The 27,942-nt window shown below is 35.6% G+C and overlaps 1 protein-coding gene across 14 annotated transcripts in view; it reads left to right on the forward strand.

Moving 5' to 3' along the window:
• Positions 1–26,590, forward strand: part of KTN1 (kinectin 1) — a 128,897-nt gene extending 102,307 nt beyond the window's left edge. For 8 of the 14 annotated variants that reach the window (XM_053603847.1, XM_053603852.1, XM_053603849.1 and 5 more), the window contains 11 exons: positions 2,109–2,198; positions 7,154–7,234; positions 7,979–8,068; positions 8,196–8,288; positions 9,379–9,450; positions 10,042–10,125; positions 10,286–10,369; positions 12,929–13,012; positions 14,923–15,015; positions 15,820–15,940; positions 26,103–26,590. In XM_053603847.1, coding sequence (XP_053459822.1) covers positions 2,109–2,198; positions 7,154–7,234; positions 7,979–8,068; positions 8,196–8,288; positions 9,379–9,450; positions 10,042–10,125; positions 10,286–10,369; positions 12,929–13,012; positions 14,923–15,015; positions 15,820–15,940; positions 26,103–26,107 — 897 coding nt within the window. In that variant the 3' untranslated portion in view covers positions 26,108–26,590. The remainder of the gene's footprint in view (positions 1–2,108; positions 2,199–7,153; positions 7,235–7,978; positions 8,069–8,195; positions 8,289–9,378; positions 9,451–10,041; positions 10,126–10,285; positions 10,370–12,928; positions 13,013–14,922; positions 15,016–15,819; positions 15,941–26,102) is intronic. The other 6 variants (XM_053603851.1, XM_053603856.1, XM_053603854.1 and 3 more) reach the window with 1 other exon arrangement.
• Positions 26,591–27,942: the final 1,352 nt, after the last annotated feature.

Consider the following 27,942-nt stretch of genomic DNA (forward strand, 5'->3'; position numbering starts at 1 on the left):
AGTGATTGCAATTGTGCTGTCATTAATGCCGGCAGTGAGGGTTCTGGTATGGTTTTCCCTAAGACCTACCTTTTTGCTTTTGTTAGTGAGATCATGTATCTAAGAAGTGCTTATTCATGACATTCCTGCAAGAAGTTCATTCTTGCATATTATGATTCCTAAAGAAAATTAGAATTTATGTGTCTGCTGCCTTATCATATAGGTAAAGATTTACTGAGAATAGAATTCAGTCTTCTACATTTCAGTGGAATTTAGACAGTCCTTAGATAGCACAGGTGTAAAGTGATTACTCATTGACCCAGTGCCACAAATTGTGCTGTAAGGAGAAGGAACAATATAAAACACTTAGTGCTTTAGATGCTAGAAATAAGTAAAAGTCAACTCATCTAAAATGTGATAGAGGATGATGATATACTATCTTCCTAGTCTTATTTTTAATTATTTTATTTTTTAAATAGTAAATACCCTTTTAAGCTCCTATAAATAACAGGTTTGCTTTCATGACACTTTATATAGGGTGGCATAGAGTTTGTGCACAGTTTAAAATGGTTGACTATTTAAATTGTACATGGACTTTATGTCCACCGTGTACATTTCACTTAGATAAAGGTGGTTAGGGAATTACAGTAATGTGGTTTTCAGTGTTAGATTTTTTTCAGGTATTAAAGTGGAATGGAAATTGGTATCTGTGGCCAAACTACTATAACAAATGAAAACGTTGCAACTAAACTATTAGTACAGGAAGAAAGTAACTTTTCATCTTTGTGGTTCTTGATTACGAGTTAGACACTTCCTTTAGTTACTGTTTTTTTCCTTGGGAAGTTTTTAAAAGCTTTTGTTTCATAGTATCTCTTTTTCTAATTGATTTTCTTTAAAAATTACTCTAGCACTTCCTTGGTCAAACAATAGAAGTCACCTCTTAATGTCTCTGAAATCTAATTATTTTCATTGAATGAATATACCTTATTTTATGCAGTGAAATGTATTCCTGAAAATTAGTAGACTTTATTGAATTATTGAAAATTTAAAATTGCTGCCACCAATCCTTAATTAACAGATTTTTTTAATACATAGAACATTGAAATCTCTAGTTTTTTAATTGTGCAAATTTTAGATTTTCATGTGATGAGATTTTCTTAAATTAAAATATATTTGCCTTGAATCAGTAATAGATTTTAAAAGTCAGACCTATAACTCTGGAGGAAATATGGTTGAGATGTTGCTAGCTTGCTTGCCTTCTTGTCATTTGTTGAACTCTGAGTGTTGTTTTCAGATGATTTTCTTGGCCTGGCTTAGATATAATTTTTCATAGGTGTCATTTTTTATTTTGTGAAGATAGTTTGAATATTAGATTTGGGGGGTTTTGCATGTGATCAAGTCATTACCCTAATTTTGACAAACCATGGTTTTTAGCTTATGACTGATACATTAGACTGGAACTTAAAACTTAGCAAATTTTAACTTACGTTTTTATAACATGTCTTCAAATTTGTAGCTTACAGAGTCCATGTACAAGTGTCAGAATTAGTCTTCTTAATACTTGGCATTAATGATGTAATAAGACATCAGCTTTTCCTTTTTTTTGCATTCCTGTCACTCATCAAATTTTGATTGTCCTTTTTTACTTCATTTAGAGTAAATAGCTTCACTTAACCTTGAAGCTGGAATTGAAATTTGCATTGAAAATTGTCATTAATCTCATGACAATATAGTCCTAGTCCATGAATGATGCTGTTTTTTTTTTTTTTTTTTTAAGAGATTTACCAGCCAATAAACCTCAGTTGGATGCATCTGAGCAATGTTTTTTTTGTGTCTGTGTGTTTTGAATTATTCCTGGAGAAGCAAGTCACTTGATCTCCAGTGCCAAGGAGAATGTCTGCATTGTCAGTTACTGCTGAGATACGATTTGCTATTTAGGATGCTTTAGAGATTTTGCAGATTTTTTTTCTTCTGGAAGCATTTTGGTATCTTAAAATGGGAGATTTTAACATTTTTCAGTACTAAAATAATTTTTAAAACCTTTTCTTCCCTTTGAACTTAAAAGATCATATCCTTTTCTAAAAATTCTGTAATTGCATAAGTTTGATTTGATTCATCTTCTGCTGTAGGAAAGACAACAACATGTGGAAGCTGTTGAGTTGGAGGCTAAAGAAGTTCTCAAAAAGTTATTTCCTACAGTGTCTGTCCCTTCTAATTTGGTAAGACTAATTTATTATTTTTTAACAGCAGCATTTGCACCATGTGCTTGGTTTTAATAGTGTGCTAATTATAATCTTTCTCGTTATTAACCTAGCGTGCTTTTGAGACGTTAAGACCAATAACGTAGTTCAAGACTCATTTCTATTTATTTATCTGATACTTTTGTTGTATTCTATAAAAGTTACATATGAGATATACTGTTTAGGATTGTAAGCATCATATTTGTGTAAGAAATATTTCTAAAGTTTAATAAAACCAGTACTATAATGTTCTTAATGGCTTTTTCAAAATAGAACTGAATTTTGAGAAATTACTTCTTAGTTTTACCAACATTTTTTAAAATGTGTTTGATGCTATGAACTAGCCTTTTTACATTTAAAAACTCAGTGTTGACCGTATATTAATTTCTTTTTTGTTTTTATTTCAAGTTTATATGAGGGCACAAATGATTAGATTACAATTTTTGCTTTTGTTAGGTGAAGTCCCTGTGGTAGTTGGGTGCCGCACCCAAGAGGTGTGCCCATTTCCTCATTTCTTTTTTTTTTTTTAGAGACAGAGTCTCACTTTATGGCCCTCGGTAGAGTGCCGTGGCCTCACACAGCTCACAGCAACCTCCAGCTCCTGGGCTTAAGCGATTCTCTTGCCTCAGCCTCCCGAGTAGCTGAGACTACAGGTACCCGCCACAACACCTGGCTATTTTTTTGTTGCAGTTTGGCCGGGGCTGGGTTTGAACCCGCCACCCTCAGTATATGGGGCTGGCGCCTTACTGACTGAGCCACAGGCGCCGCCCCATTTCCTCATTTCTTAAAGCCAGAGTCTTGCAGTTAATGTTGAATATCTTGCTTTACTTTAGGTCATACATGTTCTAAGTGGGAGAGAGAATTTACTTTGGATCAGAGAATTAATACATTAAGTATTCAAGGGTGGAGAAAGTTGATGAGAGTGCATGTGAATTTCCTAAAATAAAGTGTAGTTCTTTTTTTATTCTAATGAAAAACTTCACTTCAAAAGCAGAGAGATTAGCACAATGAAGCCCAGTGTACCCACTATCTTAACTTTATCAGATATCAGGACATGGCTGACATCAGTATATAAACAAGCTTGTTTTACTTCCTATCCTGCATTTACCTATATTATTTTGAAGGAACTCTGATGTTTGAGCATTTCATCTGTAACTATGTTGGTACTTATTTCTAAAGGATGAGCATCTCTTTAAGAAATACTATTATTACATTAAATACTATATATTACATCTTTAATTTTGTACATCTGGTCTGCTTGCATTTTTCCAGTTGTAATATAACTTGTCTTATATTTTAATTAAAAAATAACTTATTCTAGTTGCTTTTAATCAGGACCCAAATAAAGTCAATATGTGACTGGTTTACCTAAGCTGTCCCTGAGGTATTTTTATTTCATTTATTATGTAATAAATCTGGTGGTCTCCTGTGCACTTTACCACAATTTGGATTTAGTTGACTGCATCTTTGTGGTGTCAGCATGCTCCTATATCTTTTGAGTATCCCATAAATTCCTAGTCAGTAGAGTCCTGATCAGATTCAGGTTTGGTACTTTGAGGGTGGGGTAGAGTGAGGGCAAGCTTACTTCATGAGGAGGTACTGTGCACTTTGTCAGGAGATCTGTAATGTCTGCTTGTCTTACTTTGGCCCCTTGGAGCTTATTCAGGCTGGTTACCAAGTCCTTTGGATACAGTGTGGCTAACCTGTGAGAGCGTCTATGTTTTGTGGTATGACAGAATGGTTCTCATTGATCAGGCACAATTCCTGCTCCTTGCTTGGGATCAGCTCTCTCCAAGGAACTCCAGCTCCTCTGGGTTTGAGTGCTGGGGGTGGTGTGAATAAACTTAATGGCTGGTTCCATGTGTAGTAGTGAGTGGCTTGCTCTCCTAGATTATATATATATATATCTACATATAGTCTACATTTAAGGAAGGAGAGACGGTTGTTTTGTTTTCCATTATAATTATTGAGAATACATTCAAGTTTGATCTGTTTAGTAGGTCTTTATCACTTTGAGTTGAACTGATGAAATATCTTGCACTGGGTAAACATAAACTGCTTTTGTTGAACTTGAGAGAAGGGGTTGTGTTAAAATATTTCATGTTTTTTCCTTTGTGGCCATAATCTATTTTTGTTTCTACTCTATATTTTATTAATGGTAATAAGATTTGGGGATGTTTTTATTTAGCAGTACTTTTTGAGCCATGAGTTAATGACTAATAATTTCCCTTCTTCAAAGATTGTGTGGGATTACCAGCAGTAAAATTTTTTTAATGTAACAAATTTATTCTTTAAAAAAATTTTAGTTTTATTTTTCAAATTGACAATTGTATATATAAGATACAAGGCAGCAATCCCCAACCTTTTTTGCATCAGGTATTGATTTCATGAAAGACGATCTTTCCACACAGTTGGGGAAGGGTGGATTTGATATGAGCCTGCGAGCGGCTGATTTATTTTGGTCTCTGTGCAGTCAGATTCTCTGCTGCTGCTGCCCAGCACTGGCATCACCACCTCAGCTCTACCTCGTATCGTCAGGGTGATTTTTTTTTTTTTTCAGAGTTTAAAGTTTAGCACTAGCACACAGCCTAGATCCCATGCACAGTTTACATACAGTAGGGTTCCTGCTCCTGTGAGAATCTAATGCCTCTGATCTGATAGGAGGCTGAGCTCAGGAGGTGATGCAAATAACAGAAAGTGGCTGTAAGTACAGGAGAAGCTTCAATCGCTTCCTCATTCAACTCACTGGGCCCCTTAACCTCTGGCTGTTCGGCTGTTTTCCTAACAGTCCACAGACCAGTACTGGCTCTCAGCACAGGGTTGGGGATGCAAACATTAGATGCATTGTGATATTTCAGTGTACTGTGTAGTGATCAGATCAGAGTAGTTAGCATATTGAACAAACTCATTCTTTGTGGTAACACTACTTGCCCTCAGTCACCAAATCTTTCTGACACAGTAAATACAGTCGAACCTCCATAGTTCACCAAATCTTTCTGACACTATAAATACAATAGAACCTCCATAGTTGACTACCTCCTTAAGTTGACCTAATTTTTAATTTTCATAGACCGGACTTGCACCAGATGTATGTATCAGTACAGTAGGCTTAGTTTTTTTTTTCTTGGCCACCTCCACATATTGACTAGTTTGTTACAGAACCATACACAGGTTCTGTTGTATGTGTAACGAACATTACATGCTCTGTGACTCATGGCTTATTATCCATAAGATGTAGATAATATTTGCCCTTTATTCATGTAACTGTTGAAAATTGAGTATTTCTGCATGTCTATATTTAAGAAATACATTAAACTTTGTATAGTATTTTAGGTTTTTAAAGATATGGAGGATAATAAATAATGCAAGAAGCTTCATTAATGTTAAGATAAATTAACATGACAAATGGATATAAAGGTTTTATACATGAAATGAATTTTTTTTTACTGTTTGCCATTGCTTAGCAGATCTAAACTGTATGACGTAGAGGGAGACTTACAAACTTTAAGCAACTCAATCACTGTTTTATCTGATTTTAATTTATGTTGGGTCCCCATATTTGGAGCTATTACGCAGAATTTTAGTAGGATATGTTTAGTCTTGGTTTAGATTTGTAATGTCAGAATGTTAATTGGAGACTTTTTAAAAAACTAATTTGGTATTAAAGGTATTATACTATGGAGTGATTTCAGCATCTACTTTTTTGTTCTTATTTGATAGTTTATCATAGATAACCCTGATTCCACTCTTTAAATGAAACTTTATATTATAGCAGTTATTAGAAATTTTATAAGTGACTTTCCCCTAAATTGTACTAAACCAAAGACTTACAAAGAATAAGAAGAAATTTGGTTTTAACTAATTAGTACCTAATATTCTCAGAGTTTAAAGTTTAGATAAACATGTATAATTTAGAATATTTAATCTAAAATTGAGTAATTGCTAAACCTGGAATACATGCATTATTTACATCAGCTAGCATAAATTTTTAGTCAGCATAAATTTTTTGGATTGAAACAAGTATTTGTGTATACTTACCATTTTTCATGATTTTAAAAAGTGCTTCATAATATATATTTCTTAATTTGAACAAAATATTTTCAGAATCCCTGGAGTATGTTCAGCGACCTTGAAATCCTTCAAATATAACATCTTCAGTTGAAATTTCATTTTATAAATTCAAAATATGTCATTTTTGAGAACTATTTTAGCTGGAAAAGTGGGGGGAGTTGTTTCTTTCTTTCTTTTTTTTTTTTTAAACACAGGCGCTTTTGCTTGGGCTAGTGTGTGCAGTGGCATGATCATAGCTATGGCGACCTTGAACTCCTGGGTCAAGCAGTCCTCCTGCCTCTGATCCCAAGTGGCTGGGCCTATAGGTGCTTGCCATCATAGCTGACTAACTTTCCAGTTTCTTGTAAGGAGGGAGTCTTGCTATATTACTCAGGCTGGTCTCAAGTTCCTGGGCTCCGGAGATCCTCCTGTATTAGCTTCTGGAAGTACTAGGACCATAGAGATATGCTACTGCACATGGCCTGAAAAAAAATGTTTGAAAGATTACTCATTCTGGATTTTCTGTGTTTTAAGGATTGAGTTCATTGGCCTTAAAGCTAGTAAGTTGTAGAAGCATATTTAAGCCCAGTTTTCTACCTGAAACTCCAAAATTGATTTGCAGATATTTTTGATCAGGATATTATTTTGATGGTAGCACAAAATAGGTATATTTTTAGTATTTATTTTCAAGTCTGGGCTATATTCAACTTTTGTAAGAGTTATGTTAGTCTTCAAAATTTGTAGTCGGGTGGTGTTTATGTAGGTTTCTTTCTTTCATAATTGTCTAATTTGGTCATTTTAAATGTTTAATTTATTTCATTTAGATATTTTTTTTTTCATTTAGATATTTTTTAAAAATTGATTTTGACTTTTCACCCCCACAGAGTTACAGTGAATGGTTGCATGGATTTGAAAAGAAGGCAAGAGAATGTGTGGCTGGAACTTCAGGTTCAGAGGAGGTTGAGGTTAGTTCAAGAAGTGAATGGTTTATATTTTAAACCTGGGCAAGACAAAGCATGTATTATTAGTGGAATAGTGATTATTTGAGAAAGTGTTAAGGGGATTTCGTTTTGTGTAAATTTTGGTGGAAATAATGTAAGTCTTCTTGCATTTGATTTGTGTACAAAAATGCCATTTCTTTAACTGTGTGTCTTACTTGTTTCTTAAACTGAATACTTAATTATCCTTTACTTCTTAGCTTAGGTTTAAAAAGTAAAGATCACTTGAGATAGGTGGGTAGAATCTCACTGGTTTACTGTGGCATCCCCAAATACATCCTTAGAGGTATTCAGAAACTGGGTTGGTTTTTTATTCTTAGCCACTAAAATTGGAGGGTATTATTATTACTGTTTTCTTGTATCTTATGTGGCATGAATAAAATTCCCCATACCTGTGTGTTTAGCATAGGCCTTGTGACCTTAACTCCACATGTGGATCTGCTCTGATTTTTACCACCTGGCTGAAGAGGAGCAAGCATTTATTATAAAATTGTTTAATATGTTTTGTAGTAAGCAGACTTGTTCTACTAGTAAAAACAAATGACCAAAAAGGTTACTGAACTTCATTGCTACTTAGAAAGGTTGAAAGATAGTGTTTTATTATAAAATAGTTAGAAAGCATTTATCATAGTACAGCACTAACTGCTGAAACAAGTTTGAACCATACAACTGTCTGATAAAATTACAGAATTTCTCTTTCATTCTTTGTAGGTTCTAGAGCACAAGTTGAAAGAAGCTGATGAAATGCACACGTTGTTACAGCTCGAGTGTGAAAAATACAAATCTGTCCTTGCAGAAACAGTAGGAAATGATTTTTAATCTACATTTGTATTTTATTTTTAAATCATTAACATTCCTTCTTTGCCTAAATAGTTTGTATTCTCATTAGAACGTGAATTTTTCAAAGCAGCTATACTTTTGTCTGTAGGAAGGAATTTTACAGAAGCTACAGAGAAGTGTGGAACAAGAAGAAAATAAATGGAAAGTTAAGGTCGATGAATCACAAAAGACTATTAAACAGGTATTTACTGAGGAAAACCTTAGAGCAGTGGTTCAGAATCCAGCTACGGAATCTGAAGTATGGCGGGAGTGTAGAGGCAGCAATGTTTGTTTTAATGAGCCCTTTAAGGGCCCACTTGGGTGACGCCCACCCAAGTTTGAAAAATAACTGGTTTTTAGAGTATGACTAAAGGGTAATGAGATAGAATGTAAAATGCTAGTTATAGAACTACTAGGTAATAACATCTGGTGAAGAATTCTGGGTTCAAAATTAGTTATATGCTCCTTAATTCATAAGTGGATTAATATGTATACCATGAATACTTACTATTCAGCTATAAGAAAGATGAATTAATTAATACCTTTTGCAACAATCTGGATAGAACTAGAGACCATTCTTTGAAGAAAAACACCACATGTACTGACTATTAAATTGGAACTGACTGGTGAGCAGAGACGGAAGTAAAACTCAGTGGAAATCATGCAGCGGGGGAGGGTGTACAGAGGAGAGGCAGAAACCTACTTAATGGTTGCAGTGAACACTGGGTGACGGGCACACCCATAGCTGGGACTCAAGCATTACAAAAGTGATTCATGTACCTTAAAACATTTGTACCCCCTTAATAGTTTGAAATTTAATAAAATTAGTTATAAAATATTGGTATTTAACTCAAGCTATAGAATTTAAGAAAACGTTTTAAGTCATTCTTCTGTTCATGGCACATGAGAGCTACTGTGCAACCTTAATTTTTCTCCCGTTTCTTGGGTGTGGTACAGAGTGCCATCTCTTATTTTCTTGAGCCAACATGTGCAGAATTTAGAGATGCTAATGGTACTCTGTGTTAATGCATTTGGGTGTTAAATACAACAGATTTTCTGTTCATTGCTAATAAAAAATTAAGCACTTTTAGATGGGCCCACTGTAGTAGGTTTTCACCACAATTTAAGTGATGTTAAATGAGACTCTTATTTAGGGTCTTTTTAAAATTCAGTGTGGCTTTAAATAAGATGCATTTCAAAATTTCTGAAGTGTCTTTTAATTGATTATTCTACAAGGTAGAGACCTATCTTCTTGGTGATTTACTTAGTCATATAATTGTTTCACATTTCAGATGCAGTCATCATTTATATCTTCAGAACAAGAGCTAGAGCAATTAAGAAGAGAAAATAAAGATATTGAAAATGTATGTTATTTGATCATTTGACTTGCAACCTGTGGAGTCATCTTTAGCTTTAATAATTGTCTGAAGATCTTTAAGATTTTTTCTAATGATAATAGTTGTGCTTTTAGGCTGGGCATGGTGGCTCACACCTGTAATCCTATCACTTTAGGAGGCCAAGGCAGGTGGACCACTTGAGCTCAGGAGTTCAAGATCAGCCTGAGCAAGAGTGAGACCCTGTCTCTACTTAAAAAAAAAAAAAAGAAGAAGAAAGAAAAAATAGAAAAACTGGCAGGTACCTGTAGTCCCAGTTTTTTGGGAGGCTGGGGCAAGAGGATTACTCGAACCCAGGAGTTTGAGGTTACTGTGAGCTATGATACCACAAGTACTCTACTCTAAATACCAGCAATTAAAAATTGCTACAGCACAGGATTAGATCTTTTAAAAATACCAGAATCAAGACAAAACAAAACAAAAATAGTTAGGCTTTTAATATCTTGAGTGGTGTTTGAGTTGGTCTTGTTTTATATTGTTAAATGTCATGACTTCTTGCTGTGGGGAAACATCATAAAAGAAAGTCTTAAATGTGTTAACTTTTCCTTCTTGTATTACTAGCTAAGAAAAGAACGAGAACATTTGGAGATGGAACTAGAGAAGGCAGAAATCGAACGATCTACCTATGTTATGGAAGTCAGAGAGGTACTTACAACAGAATTTTTTAAAACTTGGCGTCTCAATTCAAATTAAGTTTATAACAGTGATATTTCAGTTTAAGTTGTTTGTGGCAGAGCTTCCAAGTAGCATACAAAACATGGGATATCTTAAGGAGATCAATCTTAAACTCTAAACTTCATTGCAGCTGAAAGATCTGTTGACTGAATTGCAGAAAAAACTTGATGATTCATATTCTGAAGCAGTAAGACAGAATGAAGAGCTAAATTTGGTAAGAAGCTTGTCCTCCACTGTGTATCAAGTAGGCTGTGAAAGCACTTGTGTTGACATGTGGAGAAACCATCCAAACTTTTTTTTCCTTGCTAACATCTTTAGCTTGGCATTTTTGTAAGTTTCAGATAATCCTCATATTCTGATGACTCCAAAGATGATCTTCTTTCCTGATGCCTATGATCCTTCTTTTCTTAGCTTCTAACAATGGCATGTTTGGCTTCCAAATCTTTTTCAAAATTTTTCATGTTTTATAAAACCAATTTCTCAAGCAGCACTATTTTCAATGAGTAAAGAAACAACACAAAGATTGGCTGAGTTACGACGATTCTCTTCACAGACTATCTGGGTTAACTGGGCCTCTTAGTATCTAACTTGGGAGTTATTGAAGGTTAAAGATACACAGTCTTCCTTTCATTCAAGGATAATAATCTAATCAAGCTTCTAATTTTTAATGGGTATTTCTATAAATTAAAAATATCAAACTTGTAAAATTCCTTATTATCAACATGTTACTAAGAGCACAGATTTTGAGATAACTGAAGTTAGCTAAATGTCTTAAGACTTGCAGTACCCTGTGTTTTAATTCTTAGATTTTTTAGACACGTACAGTGTGACAAACTTAGCTATTAGATAGGGATGCTATCTTCTCTGTGTCAATCATATCTAACTGTGAATTAAAAATTGCTACAGCACAGGATTAGATCTTTTAAAAATACCAGAATAAGCTCTCAAAAGATTAACATTACAGTAAATTTTCTCCTTACCCAAAGTTAACTGTGCTCAGCTTGGAATTTTCTCATTAGCACTGCTGTATGTGCTAAAGAGAACTTCTTAATTCATTCCTTTGTGGTTGATCTTCTATGCTATGGCAGTGCTTTATGGGAATCCGTTGTCAGAGTAGGGCTCTGTGAAATAGAGGTTCAGTGTTCCTCATCCAAAATGCTTAGAACCAGAAAAGTTTTAGATTTTTTTATATTTTGGAATATTTGCATTATATGTTCAGTGGTTCAGCATTCTTTATCTGAAAATTTGAGGTCAGAAATGCTCCAATGAACATTTCCTTTGAGCATCATGTCAGCACTTAAAAAGTTTTAGATTTTTGGATTTCCAATTTTCCCATTAGGGATGTTTAATCTGTGCACACAGAACCCTAGACACATTCACACACACATCCCCTACACCTCTCTTTATTTCTTTTAAAACCAGGTTTATTAATGTCTTACTTTAAGTGAACTCATTTCCACTGCAGTGTAAGACTAGTTTTATTCATGTGGTTGCTATACATTACACAGATTAGGATGATTATAAGCCTTGGCTGCAAGCCCTTACCCTTTGTTTTTAAAAAATCATTTTGAACTAGTTGTTGTGGATTTTTCTTTTTAACTTTTGTGCTCAGTCGCCAACTCCACAGTAACATCAGACGTTAAGGATTGTGATTGCATCTCCATTCGGCCTGATGCTCTTTGTATTTCTTGCCCTTCTGCTTCTGTCAAGAGACCATTTTGAATGGCGTTTGCTTTTTTTATTTTGATCTTGAATTTGGAATCTTTATTTTAGTTTTTGCTCAGGAAAGATAACTTGTTGGCCACATTTTAAGATAGAATAATTTTGTTTGCTTTATCTATACTTGGTGTTCTTGAGTAAAAGGTTAATTTCTCTGACATAGAGTATTAAAAGTCAGTTAAGAGAAGCAAAAATGATTTGCATATTTAAATGGAATTCTCCTGATAAATTTTGCAAGTGGAGTGTCCCCCATTAATTCTCCCTCCAATTTTAGATGTTACTGTCTTATATTTTCCCCTTTTGGGTCTGCAGAGCTGTTTGGAGAGTTATGCCTATGAGTGGGAAGCAGAACTAATTTGTTGAATGTATAATAAGAGAGTTATTTTTTTGGCAATACACCTCATTTCCCTTGTTCACACTTAATCTGACCAGTTTTCAAGAGAAGAGGCTTTGTGTTTTGGCACTAGAGTTTCATGGAATTTCATAACTGTTCTAAACAAGTTGTTTATTGAGAAGTATATCTTAAAACATTTTTTATTGGTGTATTTTAGGCCAGTGTAGTCTTGCACTGCTCTCTTTAGTGAAATTTTAAATAATGGTGAACATAAAGTTTTTGGAGTTTTTATTTTACTGGATTTGTATCTTTCATTTAATGTCTTTCAAAATATTACATAGTTGACTCTTTTTAATTGACGTGTATAGATGAAGAAAGCCTTTAAAAACAAGTGGATAAAGTATCTGTTTGCCTTTAAATTTGGAATAATTTCAGTAACTACTGTATATAAACAGGAATACTTTTAAATGGCACTTTACTGGAATTTGATGGCTTTGTTTTTGTGCATGTAGTATTCCACCCTGAACTCTAGTTCCTTTCTGTGGCTTTTTGGGAAGCCCCACTGCTCAGCTCTTCTGTACATCAGGACCAGTGTGTTGGCTGACCTGCTGTGCATCATTGACTGTTAGCGGTGTTGTTTATTCTTTAGTCCTAGAGGTAGCAGCATAATGAAAGAAGAATGCAAATTGAGCTAATAACGGTGTTCCTTTATTTTTATAGTTGAAGACACAGTTAAATGAAACACGCACAAAACTTAGAACTGAACAAAGTGAAAGACAGAAGGTAGCTGGTGATTTGCATAAGGTAACGACATTGCTTGCCCCTAGAGCTGCAGTATCACAGAGGCTGTGTTGTGCCTTGGTTTTTAAGCAAACGCACTGCTATTTCTGGATTTATTCTTTTGAATTGTTATAGTAACTTGTTTATAAATTTAAGTGTTTGTTTCAAAGTTTGGAACTAAATTTTTTGGTTTGTTTTTCCATGATTCTTAATTCACTTTATTATTTCATCACATTTATATTATTGTTTTATAAATTACAAAGTAAGATTTTTAAATTTAAGTAGAGTTACTCATAGTTACTCATTAAAATTTGGTTATATCCATACAGTTTTTAAATTGGGATTTGACTGTGTAGTCATTTACAAAGTACATTTTTATTGGTCTTTTGTATAAAACTAAAATCTAATAGATGTATAAATTTCTGGGTTTCAGACATTTCTCTTCATTTATTTCTTTGTACAAGTACATTTTCCTGATCTCATATGCAAATGGATGGTTTTCAGGATTACATTTCTTACTTCTTTGCATTAGTTTGACAGATTAAATATAATTCCTCTCTTGAAATTTTTAGTAAAATTCACATATGCTTATATCAGAGCTGCGTTAGAGCTGTGGTAGTGTTTATAGGAGATATGCCCATTAGCAAAACCAGTAACTTTTAGGGGATTGTGGGAACTGGGGGTATATGCACATCTTAAACTTTGATAGTTTTTGTAAATTGAATCCCAGAAATTCAATAGTGATTTATATTTCTCTTAACATGGTATCAGAGTACCTATTTGCTGTACCCTCACTAATACTGAGTACTATTGAGCATTTTAATAATTGGCATTCTAATAGATTTTTAAAGGTATGTGGTATCTCATTTTAAAAATAGGGTTCTTTCTAAAAAATGAATAGAAATGTTTTTATTGATTCTGCATGTTTATAACTTACTATTATTGTTACATGGAAGTCTAGGGATCCAGAACTGCTATATTTTCTTATAGATAAAATATGAACTTAGGAAGTTTGTTGTTGAACCCAAACTTCAGTAAGATAAGGCACTTTAAGGTTGAGCAGTCAGTTTACTTTGATACATGATTTTAATTTTTGACTTCTATATTTATCAGAATATAAAACATACAGTTTTAGCCTAGCAATGTAGTTTCTGAGAAAGTATTTTAAAGATGTTAAACAGGTGCTCAAAGATATGCCATGATATTTATGGTCATTAAAATAGCAGTGATAGGTGACATAACTGCCCCATATCTGTGTGACAGAAGTACTGTGCAGCACTCCATTGAAAGGGCACACGAATATTTATTGGCTAAAAAAAGTTAACAAAATACTTTGTAAAACAGGCAGATATGAAACAGCATGTACACTAAAACCCACTTACATAAAATTTTCGGCCAGTTTTTCCAAGTGCATACTATGCATAGAGAGGGAGCTGAACTAGGGCTCAAAAATACCTTTGTGGCCACATGTGGTCTTTGTCAACTATTCTTTATTTCTTTAACATTGCCATTTTAAAAAGTAAAACCGTTCTTATCTGTGAGCTATATAAAACAGACTGTGGGCCAGATTTGGCTAACTCCTAATCTAGTTTAATACTAACCTAAATATCAGCTATTGTTATCTCTGTTATTAATTTCCTCATATGGCTTCTATATGGTTTTGAACTTTTAAGACAGCAAGTAATTTTATAATCTTCATCTGGAGCAGTGCTTCTTAACCTTCCTAATGCCGCGATGTATTTTCATTGGGTCGCAACCCACAGGTTGAGAACTGCTGATCTAGAGGGATGAAGCTATTATCATTTTTGGAAAATAACTTTATATTGTATTTCGGGAGGAACTTACCTTATACAAAACATGTAACAAAATCACTCCTTTTGTGTGTGTTTATTTCTTGGTTGTATTATTTAGTAGTTATATTGCTTTCCTTCCAGGCCCAACAGTCACTAGATCTTATCCAGTCAAAAATAGTAAAAGCTGCTGGAGACACGACTGTTATTGAGAATAGTGATGTTTCCTCAGAAACAGTATGTATTTTCTTTAACCCTAAACTGTGAAGAACAGTGTGTAAGATCCTCCTCTGACTAGGAAATGGTGCTTCCATCAGTTCTGCTGCGCTCTGCACTAAAGATAATCTTTTCTTCAAAATGTCCCGTCTCTAAAAGGCAGTGTTTCGTTGATGTTTATTTCCACTTCAGCTTAGTGAGGCATCATACTAATACTAAGGTTGTGTGGAGAGAGTTGTGGTGTACTGCTAAGTGTGTGGGTTTTCCAGCTGGACTGCCTGTGTTTGAACTATGGCCCTGCCGCTTAGTAGCCATCCAGCTGGGCAGATTCCTGAGCCATTCTGTGCTTTGGTTGCCCTGAATATAATCTGTAGAAGGTGGTGGTAATTGTACCTGTCTATCTTGTAGGGCTATTGAAAGGAATAAATTAGTTAATATATGAGATACTTATATTAAAAAGTAGTGGGTAGCAGGGGTGCTTGACACTTAGTAATAGCTTGATATATGTTAATGACTATTTTTACTTTTGAATGTGCTTTCCTTTTCTGGGCAAGTTTTTTTTTTTTAATCTGAAAGGAAAAATTTATTTCTGATATTCATAGATTTTTTTTTTTTCCTCTGTGGCCAAGTGACAACATTTACAACACAGTTTTCTTTGGTGCCAACTGGTTCATACTGCTTGTTAACCAACAGTATGTCTGTGTGGTTTTTGCTATTGTTAATTTTCATGTTGTTCCTATTTATTTTTGTTTGTATTTTCTGATTTTGGTTGCAAATTCCTTTTCTTACGTACAAAGTTTTCCATCACTTCCCTCTTCTTTGCAGGAGTCTTCTGAGAAGGAGACAATGTCTGTCAGTCTAAACCAGACCGTAACACAGCTACAGCAGTTGCTTCAGGCAGTAAACCAACAGCTGACGAAGGAGAAAGAACACTACCAGAGCTTGGGTAAGGGCACCTGAAGTATTGCTGTCTAGTCATGGGCAATTGACATAGTGTGTCTATATATGAATATAAGGTGTATTTATTATATTTGATTTCACTATAGGAGGTATTTCCTATTTCTCTCTCTCTCAGAACTTCCAGATGACAAACTTTAGCTTTCTTGGATTTTTATTTCCGTGTTGTGTGTATTTTAAAAGCCTTGTAGCTTAGAGGGGGAAAAACCTTTACCTTTGCCTAATTTGATCTTTTAATCAGACGGTCTTGTAAATTGGCTACTCGGGTTTTGTTTATTGCCATAATCCCTGCAATTGGGCTGTTAGTTCTGATCTTAGTTGAAAGAAAATTTTCCCTTTCTTCCTCCTTCCTTCCCTCCCAAAATAAAGTGACTAAATGTTTTAGTAAGGTAAGACTGCTGAATTGAAAGTCGAATCATCATGATTTCTTTGAATTGGAAGCTGGGTTTTATTTGAGTTTGCTTTTATCGTAGGAAATGTAACAAATTCCTTCTTTAACTCTTGAAATGGAAAGTTTTACTTGAGGGTAAATAAACCCGTCTTTAACCAAGTCATTTTGAGCTTTTATTGCCTGTATTACCTTGGAAAGCTCAGATTTGATAGCATTTTAAAATGATGTGTATTCCAAGCAGTGAATGTGATTTTTTTTTTTTTAAACCTGTGTTTTGCTTATTATATGAATGACTCAAGTCATACTGCCTGTGGTAATTGGAATATTCAGGTATACGTGGAAATAGATTTATTATTTATTTATGTATTTGGAGCTATTTGCTCTAAAATTATCATGGTGTCCTGGAGACCCAAAGGGGCAACTGATCATTGGATTGTCCCTTTTAAAACCCACAGGTAAGACTGATGGCTATACAAAGACCTCAGGAATAGGGTAGGTGTCCTGGCCAAGTTGAGATAGACTTCAGTTTGATGTTACGGGGACCTTTTGTGGAAGGAATTATTCACTTTCATAAAATAATTGTCCTCTGGTCTGCCTATTCTGCTCTTTAAAATGCTAACTCAGCTTAGTTAACCTCTAAAAAGACTGTCGGATAATAAATCCAGCTCTTTTTTTAAACATAGCACAGCAAAAGTAATTATATGTCATGGGATAATAAACCCAGCTCTTTTTTTAAACATAGCACAGCAAAAGTAATTACATGTCATCGTAATGATTTACCTTTGGAAAGCTAATCTCTTCCAATTTCCTAGTGTCAAGCTTCGGCACATTTTCCCACTTCCCAACTTAGGAAATAATCTTGCTTCCTGCTTCATGAGGAAACTTCTCCATCTCTCCCTCCCATGACTTCAGCCTTCCTCTCTTTATAGAGGTTCTTCTGTTCAGTCTTGAAAATGTGTCTTATTTCAACCTTGCTTGTCCTTCAGGTTGTTACTGTAATTTTTTAGTGTACTATTTGAAAGTATCTACTTTCTTGCTGTTATTTCTTTATCCACTCTAGAATGGTTTCACTTCCTGCCATTCTAGTGAAATCATTTTTGCTAAAATCATTAATGATTGCCTAATTCCTAGATCTATTAATAATACATGCTTTTCTTTGGCATCTACAATAGTAAAAGTAGCTATGAAATATGATAAATACACTAAAGTTAGTCAATAGGCCTTTGTGTTACAAGGAAAGAGCTTCATTTCTAGAGAGCTTAAATAATTACAAGATTATCTATTACCCTTTGCTTTTAGACCTGTCTCTCTCCAGCATCCAACATTTATGGTCCTTATTGACACTGACAGTGCCTTCTTATGTGTATATCCATTTCTCGCGGTTCTTTTATACCCCTCAATGTTGGTATTAGCATTGTTTTTGCTCATTGTGTTTTCTACATGTAGGCACTGCTGGATGTGCATAAGGGGAAAGCTGTTTTTAAAAATGATTAAAGAAATAATTTAAATACTGTGTATCAGGATTTTCTAAAATTTTCTAAATCCTGATACACAGTATTAACATTTTTAAATTTTCACAATAAATATTTTTTGAAATCACATTCACAATCATTTCTCATCATAAAATTAGCAAAAATTAAAAGAAACAGAATATATAAACTTGCTGAGGATATTTTAAGGTAAACATTCTCATTCACTAATGCTGTAAATTTAAATGAGACCAAACTTTCTTGAAAGCAATTTGGCAAAATGTATCAAGAGTTCAAAACATTACTTCCATTTGTCTCAATTTTACAAATATACAGCAAAAAAATGTGCCTCCAAATCAAAGTGTTAGTGGTAATAGTTATTTCTGGGTGATGGGAGAATAGGTAGTTTTTATTTTAGAACTAAACCATTTTCAGCACTTCAGCTTATTTATAGAGAATTTTAATAAAACAATATAATATTGAGTGGAAATGCCACATTTTATAAAGAATATAATAATATCAACTAATTATGTATCATATATATGTATTTATATGTATATGAGTAAATATGTAACTGTTCACGGAATACATAGCTCTGTATGCTAAGGCCTGAACTGAAGAACTAGTGAGCCATGTCTAAAACCATACTTTTCCATGTGTTGGCATTATTGAAAATATAAATTACACATTATTTTTAATTGCTGATTTTATTTACTTTTTAAGTTTTGCCACAGAGCTTATATTGCTTTATATGTGTGTGTGTATATATATTTTTTATTTCGGATTAAAATGAGGGTACATATGATTGGATTATGCTGTTTGCATTTGTAAGGTAAAGTCAGAGTTGTATTTGAGTCCTTCATCCAGAAAGTTGCCAGATACGCCTATATTATACCCGTTAGGTGGGAACTGTTCTCCTACCCCACTTCTTTAATTCTATTTTGTTTTTCCTCATTTGGGCCTGTAGTTGTTGATCTCCTAGTTTTAGCTTAGTACTGGGTACGTGCTTTTTCATTCTTGAGATGACTTAGGAGAATGTTCTTCAACTCCGTGCAGGTTAATATAAATGATGCAAAGTCTCTGTCTTTGTGTGGCTGAATGGTGCTCCATGCTGTACATATCACACCGTTTATTAGTCCATTCAGGGGTCGATGGGCACTTGGGTTGTTCCCACATCCTTGCAATTGTGCATGGAGTTGTTACAAACATTTGAGTGCCACTGTCCTTATGGTAAAAGGATTTTTTTCCCCTTCTGGATAGATACCTAGTAATGGGATCGTGGGATCAAATGAGAAGTTTACTTTTACCTCTTTGAGGATTCTCCATACTTTCTTTCCAAAAAGATTGCTAGAGTGTGCTCCCAGCAACAGTGAAAACTGTTCCCCTTCTCTCTTCACCCGTGTCAGCATCTGCAGCTTTGAAACTTTATGATGTAGGCTATTCTCACTGGGGTTAGGTGACATCTTGAGGTGGTTCTTAGGCATTTCTCTGATGACTAGAGACAATGAGCATTTTTTATGTGCTTGTTGGCTATTTGTCTGTCTTCTTGGGATAAGATTTTATTCATGTTTGTTTGCTCTTGTTGATTTGCTTCAGTTCTCTTCATATTCTGTCACTAGCCCTTTGTCTGATTTGTAACATTCTAGTGTCTTCTCCCATTCTGAAGGTTGTCTGTTTACTTTGTTGACTGTATCCTTTGCTGTGCAGAAGCTTTTTAACTTGATCAGGTCTCATTTATTTATTTTTGTTGTTGCTCCAGTTGCCAGTGGGGTCTTCCTCATAAATTCTTGCCCACGGTTAATACTATTAAGAGTTTTTGCCACACTTTCCTCTAGGGTTCTTATTGTTTCTTATCTTAGATTTAAATGTTTTATCCAGCATGAATCAATTTTTGTTAGTGGTAAGAGGTGTGAGTCCAGTTTCAGTCTTCTACATGTGGCCAACCAGTTCTCTCAGCACTGTTTATTGAATAGGGATTCTTTTCCCCAGTGTATGTTTTTGTTTGCTTTATCAAAGATCAGATGGTGATATTTCATCTCTAGGTTCTCTGTTTTGTTCCAGAGATCTGTGTCTCTGTTTTTGTGCTAGTACCATGCTATTTTTATAACTGTGGACTGATAACCTGAAGTCTGGTAATGTGATATTTGCAGATTTGTTTTTATTTTGTAGAATTGCGTTGGTTATTTGGGGTCTTTCTGGTTCCATATAAAACAAAGAACGGTTTTTTCTAGTTCCTCAAAGCATGACCTTTGTGTTTTCATGGGGATTGCATTAAATCTGTAGATCACCTTAGGTAGTATAGACATTTTAACTTCGATTCTTCCCAGACACGAGCATGGTATATTCTTGTGTTAATGTCTTCTGTTATTTCTTTTCTCAGAATTTCATTAGTTCTCTTTGTAGAGGTCTTTCACATTTTTTGTTAAGTATATTCCAAGGTATTGTGTTTTCTTTGAAGCCTATTGAGAAGGGTATTGTGACTTTGATGTAGTTCTCAGCTTGCCTGCTGTTGGTATATATGAAGGCTACTGGTTTGTGGACATTGATTTTATATATTGAGACGATACTGTATTTTTTTTATGGCTTCCAGGAGTGGTTGAGTCCTGGGATTTTCTAAGTATAAGATCATATCATCAGGGAAGAGTGAGAGACTTTGACCTATTTTGTCTCCTTTTGGATACCCTTGATGTCCTTCTCTTGCCTGATTGCATTGGCTAGGACTTTCAGCGCTGTGTTGATTAGTAGTAGTGATAGTAGACATCCTTGTCTGGTCCTAGTTCCAAGTAGAAATGCTGTCATTTTTACTCCAGTCAGTATGATACTGGCTTATGGGTTTGTCATAGATAGCTTTAATCAGTTCAAGAAACGTTCTATGTCTGTTTTCTTAAGTGTTCATATCAGAAAAGGATGCTGAATTGTAAAATGCTTTTTCTGCATCTGTTGAGAGGATCATATGTTAATTTGTTTTTGCTTCTGTTTATGTGGTAAATTACATTTCTGGATTTGCATAATTTGGGCTAGCCTTGAATTCCTGGGATAAATCCCACCTGGTTGTGATGTTTTTTTTTTTTAATAATGTAGCTGTATTCTGTTGGAATTTTACTGAATATTTTTGTACCAATATTCACTAATTAAATTGGTCTGTAATTTTCTATTTTTGTTGAGTCTTTTCCTGGTTTGGGATTCAGGGTGATATTTGCTTCATAAAAGGAATTGGGAAGCTTCTTTCCTTCTCAGTGTTTTGGAATAGGTTCTGCGCTATAGGCACAGTCTCTTTGAAGGTTTGCTTGAATGCTGATGTGAAACAGTCTGGCCAGGATATTTTTCACTGGAAGCTTTTTTATTGTTGGCAGTTTCAGTGCTTGATACTGGTCTATTCAAGAGTTCTATTTCTTCTTGGTTAAGTCTAGGGATATTGTGTGATTTCAGATATTGGTTCATTTCCTCCATGGTTTCTAATTTCTGGGCATAAGAGTTTTTTGTATTATTTATTGATGATTTTTTGTATCTCTATGTTATCTGTTATTTCCCCCTTTTCATTTCTGATTTGAGGTTATTAGGGATCTTTTCTGTTTCTAGTTAGTCTGGCTCAGGGCTTATCAATTTTATTTATCTTTTTAGAGAACCAACTTTTTCTTCTGAATAGTTCTTTTGTTCTTGATTTCATTTAATTCTGATCTACTTTTGGTTATTTCTTCTAGGTTTGGGATTGGCTTGCTCTGCTTTTTCCAGTTTCTTGAGATGATTCATTAGATTGCTGATTTGCACTCTGGTTTTTGGATGTGGACATTTGGAGTGATATATTTTGCTCTTAAGACTACTTTTGCAATATCCCACACAAAGGTTTTGATAGCTTGTAGCTTCTTGTTGTTTTGTTCAAGGAATATAATGATTTTTTCTTATATCTCCTTCTGTCAGCAAAAGGTTTAGTTTCTATGACTTTAAAGGTTTCTCTTTGAGGTTGATTTCCAGTTTTATTTGTGGTCCATAAAGATAAAATGTGTAATTTATGTTCTTTTAAATTTGTTGAGTTTTGGTTTGTGTTGTATGAAATGATCAGTTTTGGAGAATGATCTATGAGCTGTCGAGAAGAATGTATACTCCGTAGTATTGGTGTAAAATGTTGCATGGATATATCTGTTAAGCCCATTTGTTCGATAGTCATGTTTAAGTCTGTTGTTTCTTTGTTTAGTTTCTGCTTGGAAGGCCTGTCCAGTTCAGTTGGTGGGTTGTGAAGTCCCCAGTTTTTTTTTTTTTTTTTTTTTTTTGAGACAGAGTATCAAGCTGTCGCACTGAGTAGGGTGCTATGGTGTCACAGCTCACAGCAACCTCCAAACTCCTGGGCTCAAACAGTTCTCTTGCCTCAGCTTTCCACGTATCTGGGACTATAGGCACCTGCCACAGCGCGTGGCTATTTTTTGGTTGTAGTTGTCATTGTTGTTTGGCGGGCCTAGGCTGGATTCAAACCTGCCAGCTCCAGTGTATGTGGCCGGTGCCCTAGCCACTTGAGGTATAGGTGCCGAGCCGAAGTCCCCAGTATTATGGTGTCGTAGGATATCACATGGTTTAGACCAAATAGGTTCCATTTTATAAATCTGGGAGGCTTTAAGTTGGGTGCATAAATATTTAGAATTGAAATGTCTTCTTGTATCATTCCCTTGACCAGTGTATAGTGTCCTCCTTTGTCTTTCTTTACATTTATTGCTTTAAAGCCAATTGTATCACCAAATAGTATTGTGACTCCCACTTTCTTTTAATTTTCATTTGCCTGAAATATTGTTTTCCAACCCTTCACTCTGATTCTTGTTTTGTTCTTGGAGGTTAGATGTGTTTCTTGAAGACAACGTATGTGTGGCTCATGTTTTTTATCTGTCAGCCAGCCTATGCCTCTTCTGGTGAAATTCAGGCCATTCGTGGTTTTTGAGAAAATAGGTAACGAGGGTGGATTTCTGTTTATTTTGTTGCATGGTGGACTGTTGCCTTGGGCCATCGTGAAAGCTAAGCTTTGGCTAGGTGTCTTATTTTGTTGGTAGTCCATTGTATTGGTCCATGTAAAGTATTGGTCTTAATACTTGCTGCAGAGCTGGTTTTGTATTGGCAAATTTCCTCAGTGTTTTTTGTCAGTAAAAGATTTGATTTCTCCATCAAATATGAAACTTAGTTTAGCAGGGTATAGAATCCTAGGTTGGAAGTTGTCTAGTTGTCTTTTTTCTTACAGGATCAAATGTGGGAGCCCACTCTCTTCTGGTTTGAAAGTTTCTGCTGAAAAGTCTGCTGTCAGTTTTGCCCTTGTAGCCCAGCTGTTGTTTAAGGCCTGACCTGCTTTTAGAATTTTCTCTTTCATTTTGTCTTTGACCAAGTTAATTACAATGTGTCTAGAAGCTGCTTTGTTTGAATTGAGTCATTCTAGAGTTCTGTAGCCATCTAGTATCTGTGTGCCGGAGTCTCTGGCAGTGCTTGGGAAATTTTCCACTGTAATTAGTAAATTCTTTGTTGTCAAGGAAAAAGAAAAAGTAAAAAGTGGAAGAAGAAACAATAAAATTTTTAAAAATAAAAATTAAGGTTAAAATTGACTATAATTATTAAAATTGTCTTTGTCTTAAGAATGAAATAGAATGGAAAAATAGGGGAAAAAATAATAAAATAATAAAAAGGGTCCATAGGTGGTACTTCTAGGATTACAAATAACAAGCTGAATTTGTTTTTTTGGTGGAGGAGGAGAATTACCTTGTCAGCTTGACGTTCGGGGGTGGGGAATGGAGAGTTTGGGGACAGGCCCAGGCCTGAGCTTCCATGGAGAGGCTGAGGCTGGGCATTGGCTACAGACCTGTCCTGTGGGTGGTTGGGATTTCATTAGCAGGTAGGCGTGCTAGTGCCTTCACAGGAGCGGGGATGGGCTCAGTGATCTAAACTGGATCTGGACCCATGGTGCTGGGGGGTTGGAGGTGGGGCCATTCTGCCTACTACAAAGCAGTGTCCTGTGGGCGGAGGCCAGGCTGCACTGTGGCCTGGCCAGGGCTTTGGGCCTGCGGGAAGCTGTGCCCTGGCCTGACTTTGGAACACACCCCACACCAGTCCCCTCCCACCACCTCGCCCTGTGAGAGAGGTGCCCCAGCCTGGCCCAGGCCACTGGTCTCAGGAAGACTGTGTGAGCCCGGCAGTAGAGGGAGGCCCCTCCTGGCTTGTCGGTGTCCCAGGGCCCCTCCCTGGCCAGGCCAGCTGGCACCTGCTCTGCTGCTGACTCCCCTTACTTCCTCCTTCCGCCCCTCCCACTCTTGTGAGGGGGTCTAACAGGCAGTGCCTGCAGGGCCTCTCCAGCTGGTGTCTCCTCTGCAGTATTAGTATTTCTCAGTGCTGTCTGGGTAGACCTATTTAGCTTTTTATATTTTTAATTTGTAGAAACCTGAACCTTTCTTATTCTTTTGGAAATCTTTGCCATTTTCTTATTTGCCCCTTCCTCTTCATCACAGAAAGTGGGGTGGGCTGCTGCCATCCTTCCTCTTTCTTTGGGGGATTGATTGACATGATTGGCAATACTGGTGTTTTATAGGACACTGTTCCTAGGTAACTGCTTTCTTTAATGTTTCACATTTGCTTTGTTTCTAAGTGTATTTCTGACCCTATCAGAAAACTGCATTCTCCTGCATTTCCCTACCTCAGAGCCAGTTTGAGGAGTCCAGTGAGGGAGGAGGGCAATTTTATCAGCTGCCACTAGGCAAGTGTGCCTGTGCCTCTGAAGTTCATTTAATCTGGCACTTATTTAATCTCACAGTAGTCCCGGGCATTATGGTAGGTAGGTGTTAATGCTGTTACTACTCCTGTTTAACGAGAGGTTCTTTTGTTTGCCCAGGTCACGTGGCTCGTGGTAGCTGGGTGAGTGGGGATTTAAATCAAGGTGGTCTGGTTAGGGCAGTGCCTGTGCCTCAGTGGGTAGGGTGCCAGCCCCATATACCGATGGTGGTGGGCTCAAACCCGGCCCCAGCCAAACTGCAGCCAAAAAAAGTGGGGGAGGGTGTCTGGGTCCAGGGCTTGTGCTTTCCTTAAGTTCATCAGGGATTTTCTTTCCCTTACTTCAGGCTTCTGTACCTTGATTTCCTTTGTCATGGTTTCCTTTTCTCCTCATTCTGTGTAATGCCTTGCTCATAGCCTCTTCCAAGTTTCTTCAGTCAATTCTGACTTTTTCCTAAATCTTAGTTTGTCAGAAGTGAATTGTAGAGACTGACAGTGTTACCTGAAAAAGTTGAGATGAGGGTGTGTGTGTGTGTGTGTGTGTGCGCATGCATGTGCACTAATGTTCCAGATCGTTTTATTTCCGTACCTAACACTTGACTTTCATATGGATCAGGTTTTCATTTTGTGTCATGGGTTGAGTTTAACATACCCGTGGGCTATCCAGACTTGCTGATCTACTGTTAATCTTGTTTTAACCAGAGAAAACCATAGCTAGTGATAACTTTGCTTTTTTAACTGTTTCTTTTCCTCTCACCTTTTTATTTTGAAAAATTTCACATGTTAAGTTGAAATAACACTTAACTCACCTGCTTCATCGCTTTCTATATGTCATTACATATTTTCTTGATGTTAAAGGTTTTTAACAGTAAGTTCCAGTCAGTATGCCTCTCTTGAGAACAAGGTGTTATCTTACTGTATGCATACCACCATCATTACATCCAAAATATTAAAACAATGGTTCTGCAATATCCAATATTAAACCTATACATAGATTCCCCAATAGTACCCAAAATAGACTTTTAGATTTAATAGCTATACCCATATAGGCTTTTAGCTACTTTTGACAAAGCAGGATCCACATCAGAATTTACATGCTATGTTTGGTTAACTCCTTTGGGTCTAATGACTTTTGAAGTATAATTTCTTTAGTGATCTTACCTGGTTTGGAAAACTTCATATGACCTTAGAAAATCTGTATCTGACATTTATTCATGGGTGGAGAGTTATAAATTTCTCTTTCCAGTGCTACTCACTCACCTTAGCTTTAATTCTCTTGAGTAGGACTTATAAAAAATGAATACCTAATGTTATTCTCTTAAATGTTTTCTAATAAGATTTGGCTCACATTTTACAGTATCCACCTAAAATCTTGTTTTTTTCTGAATTCTGAGTGTTTTCTCTTGTTTTGATTACCGTTTGTATGACCTGCTCTGAGCCTAGTTGTGAAAGCATCACGCAAGAGCAAATGGAATATGTACCTGCAGCATTTGACACATGTCTTCTGGTGCCTTTTATTGCTTTGTTTTAAAATGGGTTTCTTTCTTTCTGATCTTTTACAGAGTGAAGTAATTGGAAAATGTTCATTCGAGGATGAAAAAGGCATTGTATTATATTTTGCCAAATTAAAGCCTTATTTATGTTTTCACCCTTTCTACTTTGTCAGAAACACTGAACAGAGTTTTGTCTTTTCTAATCCTTGTTAGACTACTGATTTAAAGAGATAAAAACTAAAAAAAAAAAAAAAAAGCCAACTCTGTAGACATCTTCAGAGTTTAGTTTTATAATAAAAACTTTGAATAATTAGACCTTTACATTCCTGAAAATAAACATGTAATCTTTTATCTTATTTTGCTCAATAAAATTGTTCAGAAGATCAAAGTGGTAACAACAATGTAAAATTTAACATTTTAATACTGAAGTTGTACACTGTTTTACTTAACATTTTGGGGAGTAATTTGCTCTGACTTCAACTCAAGAAAACACTTTTTGTTGCTAATGTAATCCGTTTTTGTAATGATGTCAGCAAATAAAAGGATGCTTATTATTCGAACTTGACTTACCCTAATTTTCATTGAGCTTTCATAGATTTCATTATCACTACAGATGATAATTTAGAACATGGTTTTTAATTGCAGCTATGTAATAAGATAGGTTGTATTGCTTGTGTAACCTTTCTAGCTGAAGCTCCTGGTCTTCTCTGGTTCTGTGCTATGTAAACGCTCTGGGTTAAACAAAGGGCAGGGCAAACATCGAGGGCAGTGGGCCCATGGAATGGGTTCATGGAAGACAGTTTTTCCATGAACTGGAGGCAGGGGGAGGAGCACAGGACGGGTGGGTGGTGATGCGAGTGATGGGGGCAGTTAACGCACAGACAGAGCTTCACTTGCTTGCTGTCCCTCACTTCTTGCTGTGCTGCCAAGTTTCTGATAGGCCACAGACAGAACTTTTTGGCACCAGGAACTGCTTTTAGGGAAGACAATTTTTTCACAGATGGGAGGTGAGGCAACACTACTGTTTGGTATGGCCTGATTCAGAGTTTCAGACTTAACCACCCACCCCTGAGGCAGAGGAGTACTCTCTTTTGTGTTTACTGTTACTTTTTTTTTTTTTTTTAATAATTATGTTACATAGTAATAATTTAGATTGAATATATTTGGGCATGTAGATAATTGATATGAAAAGTAGTATCAGAATAGGCATCAGAAAAATAGCAACTCATCTTACACATAGTAAGTAAAAAATAATTATTCTGTCTGATCATTTAAGTGTTACAAAGCCCGAGAATGTTAAACACTGAACAAATTAGGTACTATCCCCCATAATAAAATTTTGCTTGGAAATAATTCTTTAAAAAAATATTTCAAGGTATAAATCACCCATGTATTAAACACGAGTCTTTCACATTATACAAAGAATTTAAACAAATATATCAGTTACAGTTTAGTGGTTCTTAAATGGCTGTCAGATAGCTTCAAGGACCACACACAGTTTCCACCAGTCGGGCCTTTCCTGGGGGTTAGCACTTGCTCCCAGTCACTTGTTGGCGCCTTCAGAAGTGCAGCTTTCCAACTTAGCTTTAAATGGTGAATACCACTGAAGTTTTAGTCTTAACCCATTTATGCTGGAGGTTGAAATTTATGTGTTTTTTTTGCATGAAATTCATGTATGTCACCCACAAATATTCAAGCAACAAGAATTTGAAGAGAAAAAAATTTTATTACATGTCATTGTTGAATTAGGTGATGGTCCAAAAAATGAAACACTAGGCAAAACCACTGCTATGTTGTACATAATGTATAAAATTAAGATTCTTGTCTCTGGAGGTGGTGACAACTGCTATTCAGTGTGATATTCAACAGAACACTTCACATGTAAAGCATTGTCACATTTTTCACATTG

This window comes from Nycticebus coucang, chromosome 9, assembly GCF_027406575.1.
Source record: "Nycticebus coucang isolate mNycCou1 chromosome 9, mNycCou1.pri, whole genome shotgun sequence".
Taxonomy (NCBI): domain Eukaryota; kingdom Metazoa; phylum Chordata; class Mammalia; order Primates; family Lorisidae; genus Nycticebus; species Nycticebus coucang.